Below are 26,086 nucleotides of genomic sequence, written 5' to 3' on the forward strand. Positions count from 1 at the left end.
ATTTCAATAAGCAGAGTGATGTTATTTATTTAGCCTTTCGGGAGTTTTGTTTATTGTTTAATCCCGCACTCCCCAGTGTTCTAGCCATATGAAGGCGACCTGTAAGTCTTCGTGTCTAGACCAGACAATCCAGTGATCGATATTGTGATGAATGGATCCACGAGGTGGCCGTATGGTCACTATGGTGACAGCAATCCATCAAGTCTCCCAAGCCTGACAACCTGATCTATTTGTCGCCTCTTGTTATCAGCACTTGGTTGCTGGAGACCTGTTCTGACCAGGAATCCTTACTGGAAGAAGATATGCCTATTTTAGGATACCTTTCTGGATGAAGGTATGCATGTTTTCAGTATCTTTGTCAAAACGTGGTTCTGTGGGGGCCAAGTGATCTTGTGCACAAAACCTTACTGTGAATTGTCTCCCTTTTCTTTGCCATTATGAGATGGTCATGGTGTTTGAATCCCTGACTCTCCTGAATAAGATCTTTGGTCAGGAAGATACCTGGCTGGTTTCACAACAGGACCTGGCATAGTTGTGATTAAACATGTATTGTTCCAAATACTTGGTAAAGTGGTCTGACCAAAAGCCTGAAGACATACTGAATACTTGAACCAAGCAGTAGTCATTCAGCAAGATGTAGTAACAGACTCTGGCCTGGGTAGAATAGGTCTTCAACAACACATGATTGACGCAAAAGGCGACTATGCTTGTCGTAAGAGGCGACTGACGGGATCGGGTGGTCAGGCTCGCTGACTTGGTTGATGCATGTCATCGTATCCCAGTTGCGTAGATCGATGCTCATGATATCAATTGCTGGATTGTCTGGTCCAGACTCGATTATTTACAGACCGCAGTCATATAGCTGGAATATTGCTAATTCCGGCCTTAAACTACAAACCAAATCAAACCAACAGACTTTAATTTAGGTCTGTAAGTTTACTGCAGTGATAAGTGGGTTATTACGTTTACAGTATTTCCTCTAATTGACGTCTGGTCACCTGCAGGGTCCATCATTTGATGAAATTAATTATCCCGATCACATTAAGTTATGGCGTGTAATGCTTAACCCTTCTCGTAAATAATTATCGTTTCCCGCAACCGTTCGTACACTTTGTATGACTGTCAAATTTGGAATTCGATAATGTAGTTAGTAGCCTCTGTGCCAGCATTACAAAGATTGGACGCCGGTTGGTTTGATTCACTGCTGATAGCGACTGACACTGATTGAGTTCGTTAATGTTGTAAGTTTGTCGAGGGGTAGCACATATGGTGTGATGTACCCTGTGTGTGAGCCTATGTACTCCAGGCCACTAGGCCATCTAACCGACATTCATTCATATGTCCACAGTGTCACTGAGTTCGCAATACTCTACACAGTCGTTTCTTGAGTGAAACACAACGGGCAGACGACGCAAACGAACCGAGTTACATCCCTTTACCCAAAGCATTCCGATCAACATGGGTTCATTTCAGAAACTCGGCGATACTTATGCAAGATAAGCAAGTTACCTAAGATGTGTTCCGATTGATTTGTCATCGGGGTACACTTCAATCAGAAACTAGTATTTTGATGGAGGGTGAGATAAAATATATAGTAAAGCAGACGGGACTTGTGAAATAGTTCGTTATGACCTTTATAGTACTGTATATATCCATGTTCGTTAAAACCCATCTTCCCGAGGCAAGAGAATTAACTGACTATAAAAGTCCGGTTTCCACCCTTGCCGAACAAGGCTGGTGTTTATGGAGTTACATTTTGGCTGGACTAACGAGTCTATGCATAGTCCAATCAAAATCGCGCACCGAAATCGAAATCCGGTTTGTAAACTGTCGTGCAGATTTCGGTCGATTGCAGGATTTTCAAAGCATGAGCACCGCCAACTCATTTTCAGCAGATATTTTCGAAACCTTTTTATGTTTTTAATCAAGGTGCTCGCGTGATTTGATGCATTTCGCGATGTGACCCGTTTTTTCACAATATAGATCTCACAGGAGTCCGTATCTAAAAATAGACGCCCCCAAGCATATTCATCACCATCTCAACACGCGAGCCCGAGATGTGTGGAGATGGTCATGAATATGCATGAGGGCGTCTATTTTTAGATACGGACTCCTGTGATAGATCTTGATTACAAATCGTCTTGTCTGGGCGCTGCCATTTTGTTTGAAACAAATGCAAGTGATGGGATGGGATTGGTCCATAGGAGAAGCTCAGAAGGGACATAACTCATAATAACCACTGGTGGCGCTTCGATCGACCTCAGGAATTCCATCCCAGTTCGGCAAGGGTGGAAACATTACTGGACTCGGGGAAGATGATCTATGCTCAGCTTACTGCTTACTTTGTAAACGTATATAGTACATATGCCTCTCTTCATCACTGGCACGGGTGGCCCAGTCGTCTTAAGCGGCACAATTCACTGTGCAGTGTTGCTTCCCGTGTGTGAAATAGAAATCTGTGATCCCCAAATTCGCCATGATTATCTTATGTTTAAGGCCCCATATCCGTGCTCGTGGGTTTCACCAAAGTGCGTAGAAGACCCGGGTTCCCATCATGGGAACAATGTGTTTACTGTTATCGATAAACTACAAATTATGAATACTTTGAAAGTTGCTGTTGAGTGGACAAAAATATTTTATTTCATATTAATATCGAAATGACAGGACAATAAATGAGGCATGTATAAAAAAAAGAACAATGTCGATAATCGGAAAACAAATAATATCATTCACTAAATACAAATGTAATAACGTTACATATACTAAAAAGAAACTGTTTTCACATTAAGTTCAATAAAAATAATTTATTCTGAAATTAAATAATGCTTCATTCAATACATATTCTTGAATACATCTCGACTTTAAGGTCGTGATTCACAATTTGCACGTGCATGTTCATGCACGGCGCACAATTTGGATGTTTGCGTGTTTGTCGGGAGCATGATAGTCACACATTTGTTTATTTTTAATGTAAACTACACAATTATTGTTTAGTTATGAAGAGCTAAAATCCACACTTCTGACACTTGTTTAATCGTAAAAAACGCTTACGCAATGCACCAACTGTACGTCTGTATCAACGCAAATGGAGGTCACACCCGATATTGACAGACCCCACCTCTTCTAGGGCGTGTCTCTGTCTCCTGTTATCAGGTAGGGCCTTGTCAATGAATTTGTTAAGATAAACATTGATCAGGCGAATATATTATGTTGTTATTTTCAATAACATAACATTTACACCACTTTATATGAAGCACAGTTACTTTTTTCCGTTAGTATACATTCACAATCTCCCATGAAGAGGAATGTCTTTAACTGGACATGCACACTTTCATACAGATTTTGATATTAACGTCTGTTTTCGGCAACTATTGCCATGCTTTGTTGATTGGCTCTCTCAGATAAATGCCAGGTCTTGGGTGATCGAATTAGGAGATGTACACGTTGTAGGTAGACCTATGTTACATGTACAAACTTGTGGACTAGGCATGGTACAGCTAGAGGCAGCAAGGGTCAACACAGGTCTCCCACAATTTGTTTCTAAAGCTATTTTATATCAAGAAACAGGATGATCACCATAAAGAGTGAGTGAGTTAAAATGTAACGTCGCATCGGCATTATTTCAGCCATATAGCGACTCACCACAAAGACGCAGAATGAAAATAACTATGTACAGTCGTTGTTAACGTTGTTAAAATTGTTAACAACATTCAAATGAAACGTTTACCGATTATAACCTAAAAAAACTTATTGTGAAAGTTCATCAAAAGTATTAAACAGAAAATATGTCAGAAACAAACAAAAAAAGAAAGGAAAGTATACAAGACTCAGACATACAAGCATTAAGTCAAGGCCGACTTTGTCAAGGCTTACTCAGATGTGAGTGTCAATTACACGGACCTCTTATTTGTATAGGTGTACGTATTTACATTATGTCAATTGAATATTTAATCATGCTCTTGTCTCAAATTATTTTGCTGTAAATACTACTGTTGATTGCATGAACTATTATATTAATCATTCTGTCCTTTTGTAAAGGAAAGGGTTATGGCAGCTCATGAATTGCTTTGCAGTCCCATTGATTGTCAGTAAAATGTGTTTGAATGAAACCTGTACACTTAATGCTGAGGTTAATTTGGAACCGAACGCCCGAATGTGTACCCAAATGTATTTTATATGTTCTATGAATCACAAGTCACCATTTTGTTACCGACGTTTGGAATATTATTGTCATATTATTATACCGACCAGGATTGAGAAAGAATGACCTTTCTCACAGTGATACTGCCGTCCAATCAGCTGTTGTTAACTAGAGGCCAGTAGTTGTGATTTGAAAACATGGTTGAATTCTTCAACGCAACCAACACTGGTTTATGCTTTTTGACAAACTCTTATAATGGTTGATTGCAACTGATCCATATTATTTCCAACATTATCAAGTAAGTTTGATCATGATCTCATCAGATGAAAATGTTGCTGTAGATGGACATGTTGTAACACCGTACGTCATTGTACGCAAAACCCCACCTTGCGCCTACCAAACACGCTGTAGCTCAAATCAGTGAACCTTCACATGGTCTTGGCAGATTCAAAGCCCAGCAGATGTCGTTACATTCAGGATGGACGGTCTCCCAGAACACCTCAATCCCCGTCTCCCCCATGTCACAGCTGCTGAGTTTGCCCCCACCGCTAGAGTGGAACTGGGGGTCGGTGAGGTAGACCACGCCCTTGCCGTCGGCTGGCATCCAACCCTGGAGATCCACGAGCATCAACTTGCCCCGAGACTGGACGAAGGAGAAGTGGGTGAGAGCTGTTGCCAGTTCTCGACCTCGAGGGTTGCTGTAGGACAAGTTGTTGGTCAGCTTGATGAAGTCCCCCTCCAGGTACGGCTCCACGTTGATCCAGTCCTCCAACTCCCCCGACGACGACATGATCTGGAGGTGGGCGACTGGGACGTACTGGACCTGAATGTCCGACTTGTAGGTGTGAAGGGACGCGTTGAACAGTGTCACCAGGAAGCGGGCGGTCTTCTGGCAGATGATGTCCTCAAGGTACTGACTCGGACATCGCTGCTTCCTATAGCGCTTGCCCACATACCTGTGTTGGAGAACATGAGCCACGTGTGAGTAAGTGAGTTGGGTTTGACAGTATTTAAGTGACATCGCGTGTCAGTTTATTGAAGGAAAAAATAGAAAAATGACATAGGCCAAAGACAATAACAATTTTATAATACTCGCGAGCACCATGTGGTACTGACAGTCCAAGGTTCATAATCGGGATGGGTTTGAAATTCGAAAGCACGCTCAGCGGATGCTGTCTGGTGCGTTTTTGTTTATCAGAACCTTTCGAACACATCGAGGGGGCACGGGTGGCCCAGGCGTCTAAGACACCGCGATTCGCTGTGCAGAGTTGCATCCCTTGGGCACGCCAGAAACCTACGATTGTGGGTTCGAATCCCGGTTCGCCCCGATTATGTTTCTAGGTTTGTCAGCACCATAACCGTGCTCGTAGGTTTCACCGAAGTGCTAAACGTCTGATACCTGCATCACTTCGAGCTTTCCTCCAATATTAAAATGACACGCCGCGATATAACTGGAATACTGTTAAAAGCGGTGTTAAACCCAACTCACTCACTCACTCACTCGAACCCGTCGAGCTGATACTTTCTTCATTACCATAGTTTCCTGCCAAAGTTTCTGTTATAATGGAACGTACTCTCTCCTTGGAAATGCCTACAGAACTAGCAATAGGATGACTCCACGTTCCTAAAGTTTGTCAATTTTCCAAAGGTCGGACCCCTGCTTATTATACTCTTATATACTTATTTGCTCAACTGACTCAAGTTTTTGTGGAAATACCTCTATGGCATCATGTGATTTCCACAACCAAAGGACCCGTGAAGATTCCGGGGTAGAATAGGTCTTCAGCAACCCATGCTTGCCGTAAAAGGTGACTATGCTTGTCGTAAAAGGCGACTAACGGGATCGGGTGGTCAGGCTCGCTGACTTGGTTGATGCATGTCATCGATCCCAATTGCGTGGATCGATGCTCACGATATTAATCACTGGATTGTCTGGTCCAGACTCGATTATTTACAGACCGCCGTCATATAGCTGGAATATTGCTTAGTGCGGCGTTAAACAACAAACCAACTACAACCAAAGATTTCACTATTCCGTAATTTCTTCTATGTGAGGCACAGCCCCCATATATTCAACCAACGTATCAAGCTCCGACCCGTTTTTAGCGAGGGAAACCATTGAGAATTCAGGCCAGTGAGTGGTCAGATAATGTGGCGCACACACGGCATGGCCAAAGCTTTGCGGCCATCTGACCTACACATTACTTGAATATAAAGGGATGGTAGGGTTCGCACAAAGTTCATGCACGGAGTTGATATAAGCTTCATTCGATAACTAATATAGACACACGTCTCTACTCCCCAAAGCTGCCGTATGTATTTCCGGGCGATGGAGGATACAAAACTCGTGAAATATTGACGATGACACACATCAGGATTACGTGTATTTATGGAAGCCTGTCCAATGACAGAGACTGACCTGCCCATGATTTCGTCCTGATGAAGATATTGCACGTCAAAGGCTTCCCGGCACCTGCCCTTCTTGCTCTCTGGGAGATCCAGCACCGGCCCCAGCCATGTCAGCGTGTTCTGAGACGTCCATATCCCTGTCACTGGGTTGAACTTCAACAGACGGGCTCCTTGGGAAGAACAGGTTCAAATAAATGATCGGTAATTCTTATGACAACATTGATCCAATAGATATGATAATTAAAGTAAAAATGTTTTACAGTTGACGCGGGGTAATGTTTATTCCTAATATTAGTTACTCTGAAAAACACGGATTTGTCTGTACATTCACTCTATGTCAATGAACTTGAGAAATGGTCACTGCTCATAATAAACTGTACCCGTGAAGATCCGGGGTAGAATAGGTCTTCAGCAATCCATGCTTGCCATAAAAGGCGACTTTGCTTGTTGTAAAAGGCGACTAACGGGATCGGGTGATCAGGCTCGCTGACTTGGTTGATTCATGTCATCGATCCCTATTGGGTGGATCGATGCGCATGACGTCAATCACTGGATTGTCTGGTCCAGACTCGATTATTTACAGACCGCCGTCATAAAGCTGGAATAGTGCTGAGTGCGGCGTTAAACAACCAACCAACATAATACATTGATCATTAGTACTACCCATCTCTATGTGACAACTTTAATCAAAATCGTAAGTTTGAAAATGGATCTCAATCTGACAAGGGCGCAAGGGTGGACAAGCTGCGTATGGCGCCGCAAATGATTGTGCAGAGTTGCGTCCCGTTGACGCGCCAGAAACCTGACTGAGGGTTCGAACAACAGCGTCGAACAAAATTCACTCTCTTGCTTTAAAAATATCAAGGTTGTTCTGAAAAGCAGCGAGGCTATTGATGATACCTTTCTTTCTGAACAAGTCTTTGATAAATGTATTAAAGTTTAAAAATTACTTTTGACAGATCCGCTTCGTGTGTGTCTGAAGTCTCCAACAAATGAAGGTACGGCCGACAATAACGGGGAGAATTTGGCCCCGTCGCTGATGCTGTTCTCGTCACAGCTGTTGACGCCACTATCGCTGCCGTCAGAGCTGCACCTCTCGTGTGTGTCGACATATGTGGGAATGAATGTACTCACAAGGGGAGGCAATTCAGGATCTAACTTCCGGCCTCCTACTCTCATACTTCTGCTGTGGTTAATCTCGGGGTACTCTCCCCTTTTACTAAAGATACAGCCGCACAAATCCTGAAATGTCTCTATGGGTACATCAGAATCGGGGATGCCATATTCAACAGGATTGATAGGTAAACCGAGTTCTAATCTGTCTGCCATTCTTTCACCCCTCTTGGCATCAGAGCAGTACTCGTCACACCCCTTGCCCTGTGAGGAGCCGAACGTGACAAGATGGCGTCTGTTGGTGGATTTCTTCTCGACGTCTTTCCGAGTTATCTCAATACAACAGCTAGCAGTGGGGTCAATGACCCCTAGACCTAGATCAACCATCAGAGAGTTGGCCGTTGTCATGATATCTGGGGTCAAGGTCAACGTACAGACCATAAATCCACCGGAAACGAGCTGCTGACAATACTTGCCGTACAGAAACATGGCGGTCTCTTCAAGCTTTGTCGCGTATCGCTTGTCTTCCTCTCGGTCCGAGAAACAAAACGCGAGTTTCAGGAGGTATATTGCTCTGACAAACTCAAAGAACTCCTGGCGACATTCCAGATGCCATCTGGACTTGTGGACAGCCAGACCAGTGGTCAGTTCAGTGATGACCTGTTCTATGTTGTAGAGATGGTCAGCGCTGCCTGGGTGCTGGGCCGTGTACATCAACAACGATTCCGCAGCCTGGTTCTGTTGAACATGGGACAACAACAGAGTGTACTAAGATGGAAACATCAAAATAATGACAATTCAACTTGCAGCAATTTTGTAGAGAGACAAATGGCATGATTATATCATTTTCATAATTTAATCAACTTTTGAGAGGACACTCTTCCATATTATTACCAAATAAGAAATAATCGTTTGTACTTTTTTTTTATGACAATCAGTATTCTTGAAAATGAACAAATCTGTAATTCTTAATAATGATCATACATGTATATTATATTTGTGATGTTAGTAAGCACGAGGAATACAATTTGAAACAAACGTGGGATCACATTTTATATGTTAGTATCATACCATATAAAGGATATAATGCTAGCTCCTTTCAGAACTATAGATGTTCTTATATCTATGCGTGGATCATCATTATCTACTAGATAAGTATGTACATACAATTTGAGTTGTATTTTAACGCGCTGGGACTGCAAACTGATCCGTGCCTAGACCCTAAAGATCGTTATTTTTTAGATCGGAGAACGTCAATATCACCGAATGTGTTGATTTGCCGTAATGCTCGGTTGTATAGTCTGCCACATATCATCACTGACAAAATCTACCTGTGTTCTAGCAGCAAAGAGTGGACATCTGGCCAGATCTGCAGCCTCTTTGCTCGCAACATGAGCCTGGAAGTAGCGATCGTCGAACTGAAAGCCCAGAATATCCTTCAGGTCTTGGTAGTCCCCATTGGTTATCTTACACAGACATTTAGATATCAGCTCCAAGGAAACAATGATGCCGTCTGTGTCCTTCTCTTGTGTAGATCCAAACGCCGTGATCGACTCAACCAGTGGGGTCACAGCATCCTTCCAGCAACCTGCAGGGAAAGATAGGAATGGCATTTCAAACTATCGCCTCTGGATATGCCAAGCTTGAATGACACCCGTGAAGGCCCTGGTTACAATAGGTCTTCAGCAACCCATGCCTGCCGTAAGAGGCGACTGACAATACTTGTCGTAAGAGGCAACTAACGGGATGGGGTTGTTAGGCTTGCTGACTTGGTTAATGCATGTCATCGATCCCAATTGCGGTGATCGATGTTCATGATCTCAAACACTGGATTGTCTGGTCCAGATTTGATTATTTACAGACCGCAGTCATATAGCTGGAATATTGCTGAGTTCGGTGTTAAACAACAAATAAACAAGCTGTAATGGAGTAATGCAATTGATGTGATTGGAGTTGCGTCCCTTAGGCGTGCCAGAATCCTATGAAGAAGGAATCTTATCCCAGGTTCACCCCGAATATGTTTCTAGGTTTGTCAGCACCACACCTGTGCTGGTGGGTTTCACCAAAGTGATAAACTACTGAGACTTCTGGTTTTCCTCCCGCATCAAGATGACAGACCGTGATATTACTGGAAAACTTTCAAAGCGGCATAAAATCAAACTAGGCTACTCACACATCTTGTGCAGTATTTGTCCCGTCATCTGCGAACACTGTGCTCGTACCTTCAACTCCTGGTCCTCTGATCGATACTGCCATATACTCTCTGAAGCAGCAACACATATAATGCTACCAACTCGCACAGGGTCATCGCTTCCGTTTCAAAGAACGGCGTCAATGGTTCTGACATAGTCAGTCATCGAGTGGTACTAACAGACCGGAAGACGTGGCCTAAATACATTACAGTCTCTTTCTGCATACATCAGCAGTACAAGATCATGATTGAAAGTATCTAAAAAAACCAAACAATTAATTGAGTAAACATTGTTTGACATGTTTTTCCAAAGACTTCAAGATTATATAGTTCCCCTCTCCGCTAACCTCCATGTTTGTCTTTCTCCAAGAGCCCAGTCAGCTCCCTAATGGCTCCATGAAGGTCACCTCTGTAGGTCATAACCTCTGACCTCCTCAAGACGAGCTGTGGTGGGAGCAGAAGGCGTGGACACAGCACGTGTAGCAGTTCTATAACATCCACTAGTAGCTCTTTGTCCTTGCGCTGCTCTGTCGGCTGGTCTAGGAGCAAGGTCAAGGCCGACGCCATATCGAATTTGTTACAACGGAGAGCGTATCCTACGCATTTCTGCGTTAGCATAGAAAATAAATTAATATTTAGATGGCTACTGGTGACTATGTCATCGAACATACATGCCCTTACTCACTTTCTTAGACTGAGTGAGTACACAACTTAGTAATAGTTCAGTATTAATAGCGACACCTAGAACTGGCTTAACACGTTGTAACAAACTTGAAAATCGAACTGAGATTGTGGGAGGAGTGGTGTGGTGGGAGGAGTGGTGAACATTACACAAGGCCCCCATAACGACCCGAGATTCCCTCAGGGAGTGAATGAGCTTTTAGCACTGTTCCAGCTATATCACGACGAGGGACACCGGAAATTGACTTCACACATTATACCCGTGACGAGCGAACGCTTTGACGTCCTCAGAGAGTAGCATACATTGTGTGTTGTATACAAAGTATATAGCAGTATTACATTTACACTAGCTGTAAGTGTTCTGGGTGTTTCTTATGCATTGGAATACAAATGGAGAGGACATCCTTTGTTGTTAGTGTTTACAGATCAATAGGGAACTTGTCAGTCGTTAATTCCGTGTCTTTAAACTGACCTTGAGTATCTCGCCAACCTTGAGACCACCTGAACTTGGAGGAATGATCTCCAAGTAATCATAGGCGACCTCTGGCGGCAAGCAGGCCCAGTCTCGCTTGAGGGCGTGTCCTAGGTACTGCCGTGTGGTCTGGTCCAGCAGATGGAAGAAGGCGTCCAGGCAGATGGAGGCGTTGTCGGTGTAGGTGTCTGCCGGGACGTTGTAGATGGCGGACAGGAGATCTGAAGCAGACGACAGAATGCATGTTGTTATTCACGAGGGTCGGTTGAACAGAAGAGTATATCAGATTCTCCTAAAACATTCGTACGATCTGTCTCAACGCTATTGCTTAAACGTGGAGGATTGTATTTGTTTATGATTTCAACATGGTTTGGAGAACATCGGATGTGTGTCTTATATTGACAGAACTGGAAAAATACATTCCATGATGTTAATCTTTTATTCAGCTGGAACATTCGAAAATATATCAAGCTGGGTCACAAGGCGGTTAGCACGTTACTGATCTAGACATTAATATATCACCTGCATCGGCGTCGGAGATTCCTAGAGATGAGCAGACTGAGTCTAGATGGTTTGCTTCTTTCCTCTGTTGTGCTGGAGAGGGTTTTCTGAAACAAAAATAAGATGCATTTTGATGTCGGGTAGTGGTCTGACTCATACAGAAAGAAAGTCAGGAAATCATTAAAAAAATAAGTCAAGAATGCAGAAACAATGTGACGGGCATTGGCATTCGTCCAGAGAAATTGACAGAACACGATGATTCTACTTAGAACCAAAGCCACCAATGACAATGTTTATTAAGCGCAGCTAGTCGAGCTTACTTTAATTCCGGTTCCACCCGGTCATAGTGCCGCATCCGTTGCAGAATGACTCCACCTCGACTGGGAACATCATCGCCGATTTTCAGGAAGCGGAACTTGCCTTGCCTATCCACATCCGGTTTAGCCTTGGCGGCGTCTTTTAGTGTCGCCCGCACTACATCTAACTGTCTGCTATGTCCTCCACCCATGTTAAAACCCTGAAGCAAATTAGAATGAATTTATCGTCGGTGTCACACGATACCATATTATGTGAGGAGTCCGCAGATCTTCCTGCCGAGAAGTACCGTATCAGAGTTAAAGATCTGATGGGATATTGCAGTCACACTCGGGGATTGCACAACTGAAAGGCTTGTATCAGGCCTGTCTGTTCTGTTTTCAGAATAAGCGCGTTTGTTTACAAGCAAGAGAAAAGTCCGGTCACATGATATGCACATTAGCCTGTGGTAGTGGTGTTATGCGTAGTCACCACTGCCCCGGAGTGTACCCACAACCACATGACAGCCATATCACAGTCATATCAGTCACATCTATACCAGTCATGACATAACACAAATAGATATAAACGTATTATTTGACAAGAAAAGACAAATGTATTTTCTTACTTCACGATCTTAATCTGAAAATGATGTTGTCACAAAGGCAGACTGAAAGTAGTTCCGGCATAAATGTTATGTCATTCAAGTGAGATTTTCTTGTCCCGAAAAATACTGACAAGTGTATTTCATCTCTAAATACATAATAGACATCCATATTGCAGTCATATCACATCACAGGCATAACCCATTTATATAACATCCAAATCATAGATTAAGCCACATGAGCCATATTACAGTCGCATCCTAGCTATATGCTCTATCACAGACATTCAGCCATATCACAATCATATCAAAGTCATAATTTAGCCATATTACATACTTTGTAGCAATGCCAAATCACGGACATTCTAGACAAATCATAATCATAGCCTAGTCATATCACAGCCATATCACACATCTGATTTAGTCATGTAAGTCATAGAAAAGACTACAGAGATTACTCCGCAAGACACCGTGTCGTAGGGCTGTCAGATTAACCTTACAACGAGTCGAAAGATAAATGGAATATGACAGGCAGGAGTGCAGCAATCTGTTTCTTACATCCTAAACTGACACCGTTTTAGCATCAAATCGATGCATATTTTATCTATTCTCATGACCTCAGTGGCGCATTAATTCAGAACGCAACAGTCATGAGTGACGTCATCAGGTTCACTGTTACTACTCATACCAAGCGTGATCCTACACAAAAAAAGGTTTCTGCCATATCTGTGGATTATAAAGGCGATGGTGATAACGCAAACTAGATAAGATCAAAGTACGCTCGACACAGACGTTGACACAGACTTTGGTGAATTCGACAGAAGTAGGGGTAACTTATCAATGAATTACAACCAGGAAAGTAGACCCGGAACTCGATCTCACACATATGTTTGATACCAGTTATCTCAGAGGAGCTTAGTGTTATTCCAACCATATAATATCATTCACTTTCTAGACCTAATACAACTATGTCATATGATATCAAAGATATCTTTGTCTGTTGTTTAACGCAGCATTCATCAATATTCAATCTGACGGCGGTCTATAAATAATCGAGTCTGGACCAGACGATACAGCGATTGATCAAGGGCATTCATCCACGCATTTGGGATACGATGACATGCAAAGCTAGCCCGACAACCCGATCCCTTAGTTGCCTCAAACGACAAGCAATTCTAATACTATTGACATATTCGAGGCACATCACAGTCATAGCCTAGATTTATTCCGACCATATCATTGTCATATTCTAGTGATATCCAAGCAAAAGTCAAGCCACATTCTACAGTAATATAACGCGCCCTGACCATGGACATCATCGGTGTTGCAAAACCGGTGTTAATTTATCAAATATATCCCGACCTACAGGTTGACTTGAAGAGACTTTGATTGTATGGGATTATCAGTTCATGGTCGCGCCTTAATGAGGCTAAATCTACTTTTGATCTTTTAAACCAGGGCGCCGTCCCCCAAAACGATCCTAGTCTGTCTCCCCAGACCCTAGAGAATAAATTAAGAAGTGAATCAAATAGAATGATTTGGTAAGTCTAGATTCCTTGCAATTATCTTATTAGTTTGGGGCTCCATTTGGGTTATATTTGATTGTTTGTACATATTTCTAGGACTAAATTATAGGACATGTATAAAGCGAAACTACCCCTAGGGCCAAGGGCCCCTTTTCACATATAATTTGTAGCGCTACGACTGCCGTTAGTATATATACAGCGGGACACCCGACCCGTGTTCTCATCGTCAGACCCGATCTAGTACAGATGTACCAATAGAGGTTGCGTCTGTCCTGTTTTATACATAACAGAAATAGTTTTTTTTCGTTTCAGTCCCATTCCGGATTTTACAACAATGTCATGTTTGTTTCTACAAAACAAAGTACATTGTCGGAATGTATGACATTTTATTGCATTAAATGACGATGCATGAAAGAGTCAGCGACTAAAGCAGACATGGCATTTGCCACACACGTGAATTCGTGTACCCAACGTGCGGAGGCGTTAAAATCCCAAACAAATCAGATTTCATAAGAAACTTGAGAGGCTATCGTCGTTGTCTTTTTACGAAACGTACGTGATGGTTTTCCCTTTTATTTCCTCCCAAAGATATAACGCGGTTATTATAATCTCCAAATCCGTTTACAGGACTTGATTGATGTAAACACCAGGTCTGGGCGGAGAAGCACGTAAAGACTGTTTGTCGAGGATGTGAACAGATAGGTCACTCGGCTGGACATCGGGAAGGTCAGTCAAACAACGTCGGGAAGCATGTCTGACCACACGCGATCTCGTCAACATACCAGTTGATTTCCCTATCACATGTTTAGTAGGATTTTTTTTATTATATATTTTATTATATCATCACTATATGGCGTCACCAATGACTTAATCAATCCGTCGTCATCATCATCATCATCATCATCATCATCAATCATTATTTTATAGTTCACATCGTAGTTCATTATTCATGTATTATAAGTTGTAGCAGGAACACTCGGGGATTTTATGGGTCCGCGTTAGGTTTTATTCCACGAGCCGGAGATAAGGCTTTATACAACGAATTTATCTTACCGGTATGTTTTAATATGACATTGTTAAAAAAAATAAAATAATTAAAGCTTGATAGACAACAGCTGTTCGATTGAGCTGTGGTGAACTTGTGTGAAGTCACGTGACTTTAACTGACTCGGAAAAAGCATGTGCCTTTTTGCTTCCAAGCGGGGTATGTTTCATCTGACATCCACGTCAGACATCCTCTTGAAGTGATGTTCTGTGGCAAACTTCTTCTTCGATGGCGAGGGTTACCGAGATAAGACCGTGTCTGCACACTATGCAATTCATCTACTGTTGGAGACGAGTTTCACGATCTTTTTAGGTGTGCAGCACTTCTCCAAAAACGACTTTACATCCCAAAGAATTGTTATATCGGGCCAAATATGTGTAAACTGCGTAAAATGTTATCACCTAATAATAAATCCACTTTGAAACATCTGTCCAGATTTATTAGACATTTGAACACAATATTACGTTAAAGTGTCTAAATTATTTATTAAGACAAGTTACCGTCTTGATCTGCATTGAATATATATAGACTCTGAAAAACCACCAACGGTTGTACAAGAGTATATATATATATTATTATCAAATATTATTTATTAAGACACTAAGACATATTACCGTCTTGATCTGCTTTGAATATATATATATTCAATGATATATGATTTTAGGGTCATATATATATATTCAATGCAGATCAAGACGGTAACATGTCTTACTGTCTTAATATATATATATATATATATATATATATATATATATATACAGTAAACTACGGTATATAACGAACTCAAAGGGACTACTAATTTTAGTTCGTTATAACCGTAGTTCGTTATAAGCATATATACAGCATAACTACAGCAAATAGTCGGGACCAAAAAGTAAGTTCGTTATATCCGTCAGTTCGTTGTAAGGTGTTCGTTATAACCGTAGTTTACTGTATATATATACTCTTGTACCAGCGTTGGTGGTTTTTAAAGGACTAAACTGAACTCGAACTGGAACAGTCCGCAACGTTGTAACGAAGCTATCAAGTTACCTCCATGTGTAAGGCTGGTTATGTGAGGCCGGACACCTGGTAAATGTACCCGGGCCATAGGTTATACCAAGAAGTAGCTAATTTAGGCCTTGTAAACTTGGTTACTTATAGTTCTCGTTAGGTGACGCCTCCACTTCCTGGATCAAACCATACGTTGTTGGTGATAAGAGCTTTGTGGTCGAATTAAAGGGGGTCTACGCTCCTTTGTCCTGTGCCCTTATTAGTCTTGGTGGAGACCTCATAGTCATAGTGCCGTGCGTGACTTTGTATCATTGCTTCTATGTAAGTTGAGTAATCACTAACTTATATTGACCTTCATTATGAAATCTGAGTAAACGTGAGTGAATGAGTGAGTTGGGTTTAACACCGCTTTTAACAGTATTCCAGTTATATCACGGCATGTCAGCTTAATGTGTGAGTTGAGTGAGTGAGTATGGTTTTACGCCGCTTTTAGCAATATTCCAGCAATATCACGGCGGGGGGACACCAGAAATGGGCTTCACACATTGTGCCCATATCGGGAATCGAACCTGGGTCTTCGACGTGACGAGCGAACGCTTTAACCACTGGGCTACCCGACCGCCCTGCTTAACGTGTGAGGAAAGCCGGAATCGATGCAGGTCTCAGAAGTTTACCTGAGTAAAGGATACACAGGTATGTTTGACGGACCTGAATCAATCCTACCAGGCCTGCTGACTGTCCTCCCGGATCTAGTGTCCTATTCAACATGCTTCTGGCATATCAGACATGCTTCCAACGAACGTAATATATAGAGGAGGAGAAGAAGGGGTGGTGGGGTGGGGGTTGCGCCCAAACGTTTAATTAATGTCTGCAAATTTGATACAACCTTAAATAGGCCCCTAAAACTACAAGTACTCATATGGATATGAACCTCGTCACATGTGATCAAGACGAAATATCACATAGAAATGTCCCTTGTATCGTCGTCTGGCTATACTGAGTAATGGTTTTATTAATTACGATCTTAATGATAACATGCCTATATAGTACGACCTTAGTCTAAAAGCATTTTAACTTTAAACCATACGAAATACACGCATCATATATTTTATAAATATGACAGAAATGATATGCCATGATAATGTTGATGTAGAGGTGTCATTAATCTATATGTAATACGTGAAAACATGAAGAAGGATTAGTAAATACAATGGTTATGATATGGTAATTCGAACATGGTGATGATAATGTTATTACTGATAAGTACCATATGAGTATACAAACAACGCCATAATGTCAAGGCTGTATAGTACTTGGAACAATTTTCAAATGGTGAGTCATACAATGATTCATATAGTGTCTCAACCAGTATATCTGAAGCTCCTATGTTAGAACAATAATAGTATTAGGTCACAGTACCTATATCAACAGCGTAAATATCTCCCCATTCAGTGACTAGAGCGTCAATCCAGGTAAGGTGAATCCTTTGACGAGAGCGCGAATCTGATCAACAGGTAAGTCGTTTTGCTGTCGGTTGTATGCGGAAGAGTTGAGAATCTGCTCAGCAATAATCTCGAGTCCAGTCTTAACCGGAGTGTATTTTTAAGTACTCAAGTACGTGTAACGATGGGGTTGTGCTATGTGTATTTCGGAATGAATAAGCTTTGATCTTACGAGGAATGCTACTCCATGTCACCAGGTGTTTCACATGGCGTGTGAACAGTATAGGTAGGACTCACTGACATGTGCTGTGACTGTTTATTGTTGTGATTGATAGTAGCACTCACAGAACTGAAAGTTGAGTTGGTTGTGATAGTATCACAGACCTGGACCGTTGTGTTAGTTGTGACAGTAGCACTCACATAACTGGACCGTTGTGTTAGTTGTGACAGTAGCACTCACAGAACTGGACCGTTGTGTTGGTTGTGACAGTAGCACTCACAGAACTGGACCGTTGTGTTAGTTGTGATAGTAGCACTCACAGAACTGGACTGTTGTGTTAGTTGTGATAGTAGCACTCACAGACCTGGACAGTTGTGTTAGTTGTGATAGCAGCACTCACAGACCTGAAAGTTGTGTTAGTTGTGACAGTAGCACTCACAGAACTGGGCTGTTGTGTTAGTTGTGATAGCAGCACTCACAGACCTGAAAGTTGTGTTAGTTGTGATAGCAGCACTCACAGACCTGGACTGTTGTGTTAGTTGTGATAGTAGCACTTACAGAACTGAAAGTTGAGTTAGTTGTGATAGTAGCACTCACAGACCTGGACCGTTGTGTTAGTTGTGATAGTAGCACTCACAGAACTGGACTGTTGTGTTAGTTGTGATAGTAGCACTCACAGAACTGAAAGTTGAGTTACTTGTGATAGTAGCACTCACAGACCTGGACCGTTGTGTTAGTTGTGATAGCAGCACTCACAGACCTGGACCGTTGTGTTAGTTGTTATAGTAGCACTCACAGAACTGGACTGTTGTGTTAGTTGTGATAGTAGCACTCACAGAACTGAAAGTTGAGTTAGTTGTGATGGTTGCACTCACAGACCTGGACTGTTGTGTTAGTTGTGATAGCAGCACTCACAGAACTGGACCGTTGTGTTAGTTGTGATAGTAGCACTCACAGAACTGAAAGTTGAGTTAGTTGTGATAGTAGCACTCACAGAACTGGACCGTTGTGTTAGTTGTGATAGTAGCACTCACAGAACTGAACTGTTGTGTTAGTTGTGATAGTAGCACTCACAGAACTGAACTGTTGTGTTAGTTGTGATAGCAGCACTCACAGAACTGGACCGTTGTGTTAGTTGTGATAGTAGCACTCACAGAACTGAAAGTTGTGTTAGTTGTGATAGTAGCACTCACAGAACTGGACTGTTGTGTTAGTTGTGATAGTAGCACTCACAGAACTGAAAGTTGAGTTAGTTGTGATAGTAGCACTCACAGACCTGGACCATTGGGTTAGTTGTGATAGCAGCACTCACAGAACTGAAAGTTGAGTTAGTTGTGATAGTAGCACTCACAGACCTGGATTGTTGTGTTAGTTGTGACAGTAGCACTCACAGACCTGGACCGTTGTGTTAGTTGTGATAGTAGCACTCACAGAACTGGACCATTGAGTTAGTTGTGATAGCAGCACTCACAGACCTGGACTGTTGTGTTAGTTGTGATAGTAGCACTCACAGAACTGGACTGTTGTGTTAGTTGTGATAGTAGCACTCACAGACCTGGACCGTTGTGTTAGCTGTGATAGTAGCACTCACAGACCTGGACTGTTGTGTTAGTTGTGATAGTAGCACTCACAGACCTGGACCGTTGTGTTAGTTGTGATAGTAGCACTCACAAAACTGGACTGTTGTGTTAGTTGTGATAGTAGCACTCACAGAACTGAAAGTTGAGTTAGTTGTGATAGTAGCACTCACAAAACTGGACTGTTGTGTTAGTTGTGATAGTAGCACTCACAGAACTGAAAGTTGAGTTAGTTGTGATAGTAGCACTCACAGACCTGGACTGTTGTGTTAGTTGTGATAGTAGCACTCACAGACCTGGACTGTTGTGTTAGTTGTGATAGTAGCACTCACAGAACTGGACTGTTGTGTTAGTTGTGATAGTAGCACTCACAGACCTGGACCGTTGTGTTAGTTGTGATAGTAGCACTCACAGACCTGGACTGTTGTGTTAGTTGTGATAGCAGCACTCACAGACCTGGACCGTTGTGTTAGTTGTGACAGTAGCACTCACAGAACTGAAAGTTGAGTTAGTTGTGATAGCAGCACTCACAGAACTGGACCGTTGTGTTAGTTGTGATAGCAGCACTCACATAACTTGAGCGTTGTACAAAGCGATCTTAGCGCTTAAGTGATCGTAGCTCCCATATCTTAACATAGACAGTCGCAGCGCTAAGGTTGTTTTGTGAAACGGCACCCTGGACCGTTGTGTTAGTTGTTATAGTAAAAACCTTAACAATGACAGTTGGGGTAGCTGTGATAGTAACAGTATTAGCAATCACAGTTGGGGTAGCTGTGGTACTAACATTAGCAGTTGGGTAAGCTGTCATCATAACAATATTAGCGGCCAGGGTAGTTGTCATTGAAACAACATTAGCAGTTGGGGTGGCCGTGATAGTAACAATATTAGCAACTACAGTTGAGGTAGCTGTGGTAGTAACATTAGCAGTTGGGTAAGCTGTGGTAGTAACATAATTAGTGACAGCTTTGATAACGGAACATAAATAATCAAACCGTTTTAACTTTCCTTTAACCTTTATTTTGAACAAATATAACATCAACACATGTGTAATTAAACTTAATGACATCGTACATATATTCTAAATATTTAGAAAAACTGAATGCGCAAAGCAGACACGTTTCTCCGCGGTTATAATTCTCTTCTCAGTTGGCAGTACTCGGTTGGAAATTCGTGTATATTTTTAAAACTAAAACAATAATCTAATGTTGAATTCCTTTTCCTCCAATAAACAACCATGTACAATGCACCGGTCTATTCACATACCTTTACAGCAGTTCATTCGCATGTCATATCCCATTTATCATCCCATCCGGGTTTACTGACCTTTGAATTCCTTTTCAACAAATTCTGTGAAGAATATCATAAGCCACGCCCCGAATGCAAATATCTGCAACCATGGGGGTCGTGGGCCGGATGGATATGCTCGTCTGGGGCTGATACGGCAAACTGTTGATGTTGCGTGTTTACCTTCACACTAGGAAGTTGGCCAAGACTTCAGACAATTTAACCATGTTTGTTACATCAGTGGTGAGTTGCTTCAGGGAGACGTGTTCCCTTTTTCTATTCCCTATTTGTACATATACACATGAGACTACTGGGTAGTGTTTGGGGGTGATTTATTGTAGTGTTGTACAAACACTAGTATGTTTATCCTGTCCGGTATTCGGCGGATTAAGAAGTAAGTAGTTACCTGTTGATATTCATTGTTTGATTGGCTTTTATACGTTTTTTTAAACAATTCTTTTTGATCGGCATTTTCATTTATATATATATTACTTTCTTTGTATCAGTATTTCATGTCATGTACCAGTCCGTTCGGCATTCCCTATCGGAGTATGAATGGCTGAATGTTTGATATACTCGAGGTAGTATTGGTGGTTGAGTATATTCGAGGTAGTGTATGGTTGATTGTTGAGTATACTTCAGGCAGTGACTGGCTCAAGGTTGGGAATACTCAAGAGGATGAGTGGTTGATTGTTCATTATACTCGAAGTGGTGAATGGTTGATTGTCAGTATAGTCAATGAATGGTTGATTGTTGAGTATACTTCAGGCAGTGACTGGCTAAAGGTTGGGAATACTCAAGAGGATGAGTGGTTGATTGTTCATTATACTCGAAATGATGAATGGTTGATTGTCAGTATAGTCAATGAATGGTTGATGATTGAGTATACTCGCTGTGTAGTGAATGGCTGATAGTTCAGCGAACTCGAGGGATGAATGGTTGACTGGCTAAGAATACTCTAGGAGTGAATGGATTATGGTTCATAAACTCCAGGGGGTGAATGGTTGATTGGTTCAGTATACTCGGGTGTTGGTTGGGTAGGTTGAATGATTGATTGTTCAGTATACTCGTTGGGTGAATGCATGGTTGATTGGATTTGTAGATTTTGGGGTAAATAGTTAATGGTTCTGTATTCACTAGGGATGAATAGTTGGTGGTTCAACAAGAACTAGAAAAGAATGTATCCCTCCTACGAAAACCTAATCATACCACTTTTGTGCCATAATATTTTTTTTCAAATCGAAATTTCTAGTTATTTCAATTATTTTCTCGTTACTTCGACTTTTATCTCGTTACTTTCAATTATTTTCCTGTCACTTCGATTATTTTCTCGTTATTTCAATTATTTACTCGACATTTCGAGGTTTTTTTGCGTTACTTCGATTATTTTCACATTCATTTCAAGTTCACCTCTGTAAAACGAGAACACTTTCGAGAAAACAATTGAAATAACGAAAAAATACACTTGAAATAACGAGAAAATAATCGAAATAACAGGAAAAAATCAAAGCAACGAGAACAAAATCGACATTTTCAGAAAATAATTGAAATAACGAGAAATTTCGATTTAAATAAAATAAGATTGTGGTACTAAAGTGGCACCATTAGGCTTTCGTACCCTTCTGTCACATTTGTGGTGTTTCTGGGGTGAACACCACCACCCAGTAATGTAAGAAGTCAATGCAAGACTAGCACCCATTACTCATAGATAAATAGCGTTGGTAATAGATATATGCATCCTGTTTGTTCCAGAAATCCGGGTTCTGTGGTGTTTCCGGGAAAGGAGCTATACATAACTAGGGTGACCCTGACCTTCGCACTTCCTGGATCATGGATCGCCAAGCAGAACTCGTACGTCAACAATGTCCGTCTAGTGACTGCACGCAGTTATAGCATTCTTTTGAATTGTATAACCAGGAGGTATAGTGTGACCTAATAGTTCTTACCCCCGCACAGTACAGTTGCGGATCCAGAGGGTGTTGATGGGGTGTCTCCTGTATTGACCACCCACTTTATAGACTTCTACATTAATATATGGACCCCCATTAACCTCAAATCCACAAAATACCTTCGTTATAAGTGTAGGAGAAACCATGTCTTCGAGGGATTACTAGAGATTGTAAACCCTCACATGAGGGAACGTCCCGAGGGGGCCTACTTCGGACTTATAAACCGACTCATCGCACAGACAACGCTTTTAATTGAATAACTGTAATAAAAACTCTCAAATGTATAACCTGTATCGGAGATGAAATATCGCCTGCAGTCGTGAACCCGGTTCAATGAAACCGGTGACCTCAGCACGTGGGTTTCGCAACTGTGCGAAATCTACACGTGCCTCTCGCAATGGCACAAAATCTGCACGTGCGTCTCGTAGGCTGTTCGTAGTTTTTGTTCTATCAAGGGTTTACAATGATTGTAAGCCCCCCTGCGAGGTGTTACAATCGTAGTAATACCTCCTGCGAGGTGTTTCCACAATTTCAAAAACTGCATATCGAGTTACACAAACAGCCAGTAGGTTTATAATTGTCTGTTTGTTGAGGGCACATGTGAAGATCCGGGAAGAGAATAGGTCTTCAGCAACCCATGTTTGCCGTAAGGGGCGACTATGTTTGTCGTAAGAGGCGACTAACTGCATGGGGTGGTACGGCTCGCTGACTTGGTTGATGCATGTCCTTGTTTCCCAATTGCGTAGATCGATGCTCATGATGTCAATCACTCGATTATTTACAGGCCGCCGGCATATAGCTGGAATATTGCTTAGTGCAGGCTTTAACAACAAACAAACCAACCAACTGTTTCTTAGGTCGTTTTCTGTCAAAATCATTTTGTGTTAATGTCATTCCGTGTATGTAGCATATTACTTTGAGCCTTAACGGACGGTATTTGAATTGAAACTGGTTAATGACAAAGCTCTTATTTCGGGGTCTTTAAAATGCGATCGCGAAATCCACAGAATGTTTGGGAAAATTTTATTTATCTTACAGAGAAACCTAATAAAAGAGACTAATATATCAAAACAAGAGGTCTTGGGGGATCAAATTTGCATAATTTAAGAAATAAGCAAACTTTTTAGATGACATGAAAATCTTACCTGAACTGTTGTCATCACTGGATTTCTGTAGTCCAGTCATATAAAAAGAGCAAATCAGTGATGACACCAGGTGTTCGCGAAAGGGGAAAGCAGTTGTTTCGCCCCCGTTTCCTTGACACTCACCCGTACCTATGTTTACACTTGTTCGTAGTTATTTCCACACGTAGTCCATCCAAGATTGTTATTCCCTACCGGTAACACCCGCAAGTTATCCGTAATTTATACCAGGGTATGGTTAGTGCCCTTTTGGGACCACAGGATCTACATAAGTTTAAAAATTAGTTTCAAAGTTATCAGATAAGTCAATATGAATGATAATTAGGCCCGAATATGTATAGGTAAGATTAAAGTGTCGAAAAGGCTTTTATAGTCTTTCTTACAATTTGAAGAAGAACAGTTCTTTTAGCCAAGCTCAATCTCATTGAGCCAAGCTGATTGTCTTTGGAAAGACGATAATGACAATGGAGTAAAATATATCTTGGGTCAGGGATTTGCTCACAGTTAGATTCCCCCTGACGTATTTTTCTCTTTTTTTAACCATACTAATGTACTTTACATGTCAGAAGTTTAAAACGTAAAAGTGAAAGAGAGAGGCTAGTTGTCAGCCACTGGATCCCCGTTCGCTAACGTTAAACAAAAAATAAAACTTTTCCAGGCGTTTTATATTTTTCGAATTACGGACCCGCCGACTCTAATTTTTTAGAAAATGTAAAAACAAAATCAGATTTCCGTTTTTTCCCCCGCCGATAGCCACGTAGTCAGTTATTTTATTTGTTATCATCACCTTTTAATAAAAGAAACATGAATTTACCGTTGTAAACTAGTAAAGAGATACATAATCGATCTTTGTTGATCTCGAAGCCGAACATGAACAGCCTCCCTTGACAATTGTCCGTGTTGTAAGTGGTAGAGTTTTTATTGTTACAAGGGGCTTTATCGTCACAAATGGCAGTCTTTTGAACACAGAATATGTTCATAAAGTATGCCAGAGGCATTCTGCATAAAAAAAATGCATCTGGCTTTTTTCCCCTCCTCCAACCCTGGACTTAAGGCTGAAAAATCCGTAATCATAAAAATAAAAAAAAGCCTGGCCTTAAAGCCTGATATCTTGTCTATCCACAGAGTGCAACAATGAAAGACACGTGTGCAGCGACTATAGAAACACCCAGTCGTCTGCTTATCTTCTACCAACCAACCCTCAGCACCAGTATCTCCGCTTATCTCCCTTCTTACGTCATCAGACGACTTGTTGGAGAGAAGGTGACAATAGGTCGAAGCTCGAGTGCAGACGTTAGGTTGAATGACGAGCGTATGTCAAGAATGTACGCTGAGATATGGAACGATGGTAGAGATCCGTTTGTCTTCAAAATCCGCAATATCAGCGAGAGGAAGATGGTGATAGTCGACAGCAAAGTACTGAATAAAGATGACCAAGCCTCTTTCAAAGACAACTGCACCCTTAAACTTGATTTTGTAGAACTTCTTCTAAAAGTGTGCCCTGGTGACGCTATTGCGGCGACCTACGAAGTCAGCGTTATCAAGAACGCTGTCGTCGGCAGGGGCCCTCCTTGTGACCTCGGGTCTTCCCACGGAGACACCTTCCGATCAACCTCCCTCCTGCGTTGTCTCATGCCCCACACAGACACCGAGGGGTGTCCTGCGTCTGGGAAGGATTATACAAGTTCACGCCAATCCCTTCCCCCCGAACCTCTTAGTAAGTGTTCAAGAAATGACCTTGACTCTGGTTGTGTCTTTGATACAAGTGGAAAGTACCGCCCAAACATTCCAGCCAATCAACATCCAGCATCCACACCACGGTGCCACACCTGCCTAAGAGCGGGTCCTGATAGAAGGCGATCATCTCCTTGCGAAAATAGTGACGTCATCAACGATGGAACAACAGACGACAATAATGCGTTTTGATATCTGTGTGATGCTGTCAATGCGATGTAGGCTATATCATTATGTAAAGTCAAATGGTCATACTCAATAGGTAATCTCGGATTGTATCAAGCGTCCAAGAGTGAGTGAGTGAGTGAGTGAGTGAGTGAGAGGGGTTTTACGCCGCTTTTAGCAATATTCCAGCAATATAACGGCGGGGGACACCAGAAATGGGCTTCACACATTGTACCAATGTCGGGAATCGAACCCGGGTCTTCGGCGTGACGAGCGAACGCTTTAACCACTTGGCTACCCGACCGCCCACTAAGCGTCCAAGAGACGACATCCTGGATGACTTCTAATGTGAACAGGATTGTTTCCCTCCCCGCTGGTATTAATACCGTAGCCAGATCATACCATGATGGACCTCAGCTTGTGATCTCACAGAACACTGGATAAAGTCTCAACGATTTCATAATTTTAGTAAATTGTTATTTGTGAAACATGTATGCATTATCGAGTAATTGACAAATAAATTGGCTCAATTTCCAAACACAAATTGTTCCGATTTATTTACGTTTATTAAACTTGCATTAGTGCACCCTTCGGGGACACGAC

At 41.8% G+C, this 26,086-nt stretch overlaps 2 protein-coding genes across 6 annotated transcripts; one reads left to right on the forward strand and one right to left on the reverse strand.

The window, feature by feature from the left end:
* Positions 1 to 3,002: 3,002 nt before the first annotated feature.
* LOC124135327 (alpha-protein kinase 1-like) lies at positions 3,003 to 17,527 on the reverse strand. Its single transcript, XM_046500601.2, has 10 exons — positions 17,390 to 17,527; positions 11,829 to 12,025; positions 11,530 to 11,615; positions 11,008 to 11,228; positions 10,202 to 10,460; positions 9,837 to 9,926; positions 8,995 to 9,251; positions 7,501 to 8,401; positions 6,561 to 6,720; positions 3,003 to 5,097 (listed from the first exon to the last, which is right to left on the reverse strand). The coding sequence occupies exons 2-10, from the start codon at positions 12,014 to 12,016 to the stop codon at positions 4,554 to 4,556; spliced, it is 2,706 nt and encodes a 901-aa protein (XP_046356557.2). The 5' UTR covers positions 12,017 to 12,025; positions 17,390 to 17,527; the 3' UTR covers positions 3,003 to 4,553.
* LOC124129934 lies at positions 17,339 to 26,021 on the forward strand. Of its 5 annotated transcripts, none has more exons than XM_046493289.2 (3): positions 17,339 to 17,442; positions 22,246 to 22,344; positions 24,710 to 26,021. In XM_046493289.2, the coding sequence occupies exons 2-3, from the start codon at positions 22,324 to 22,326 to the stop codon at positions 25,508 to 25,510; spliced, it is 822 nt and encodes a 273-aa protein (XP_046349245.1). In that variant the 5' UTR covers positions 17,339 to 17,442; positions 22,246 to 22,323; the 3' UTR covers positions 25,511 to 26,021. The 5 variants fall into 5 exon arrangements, with proteins under 5 accessions (XP_046349245.1, XP_046349244.1, XP_046349246.1 ...); XM_046493288.2 differs by having other exon boundaries at positions 17,385 to 17,484; XM_046493290.2 differs by lacking the exon at positions 17,339 to 17,442 and adding an exon at positions 17,598 to 17,698.
* Positions 26,022 to 26,086: the final 65 nt, after the last annotated feature.

The sequence above is a fragment of the Haliotis rufescens genome, unplaced genomic scaffold, assembly GCF_023055435.1.
Source record: "Haliotis rufescens isolate VD_foot unplaced genomic scaffold, xgHalRufe1.0.p SCAF_19, whole genome shotgun sequence".
Lineage (NCBI taxonomy): Eukaryota > Metazoa > Mollusca > Gastropoda > Lepetellida > Haliotidae > Haliotis > Haliotis rufescens.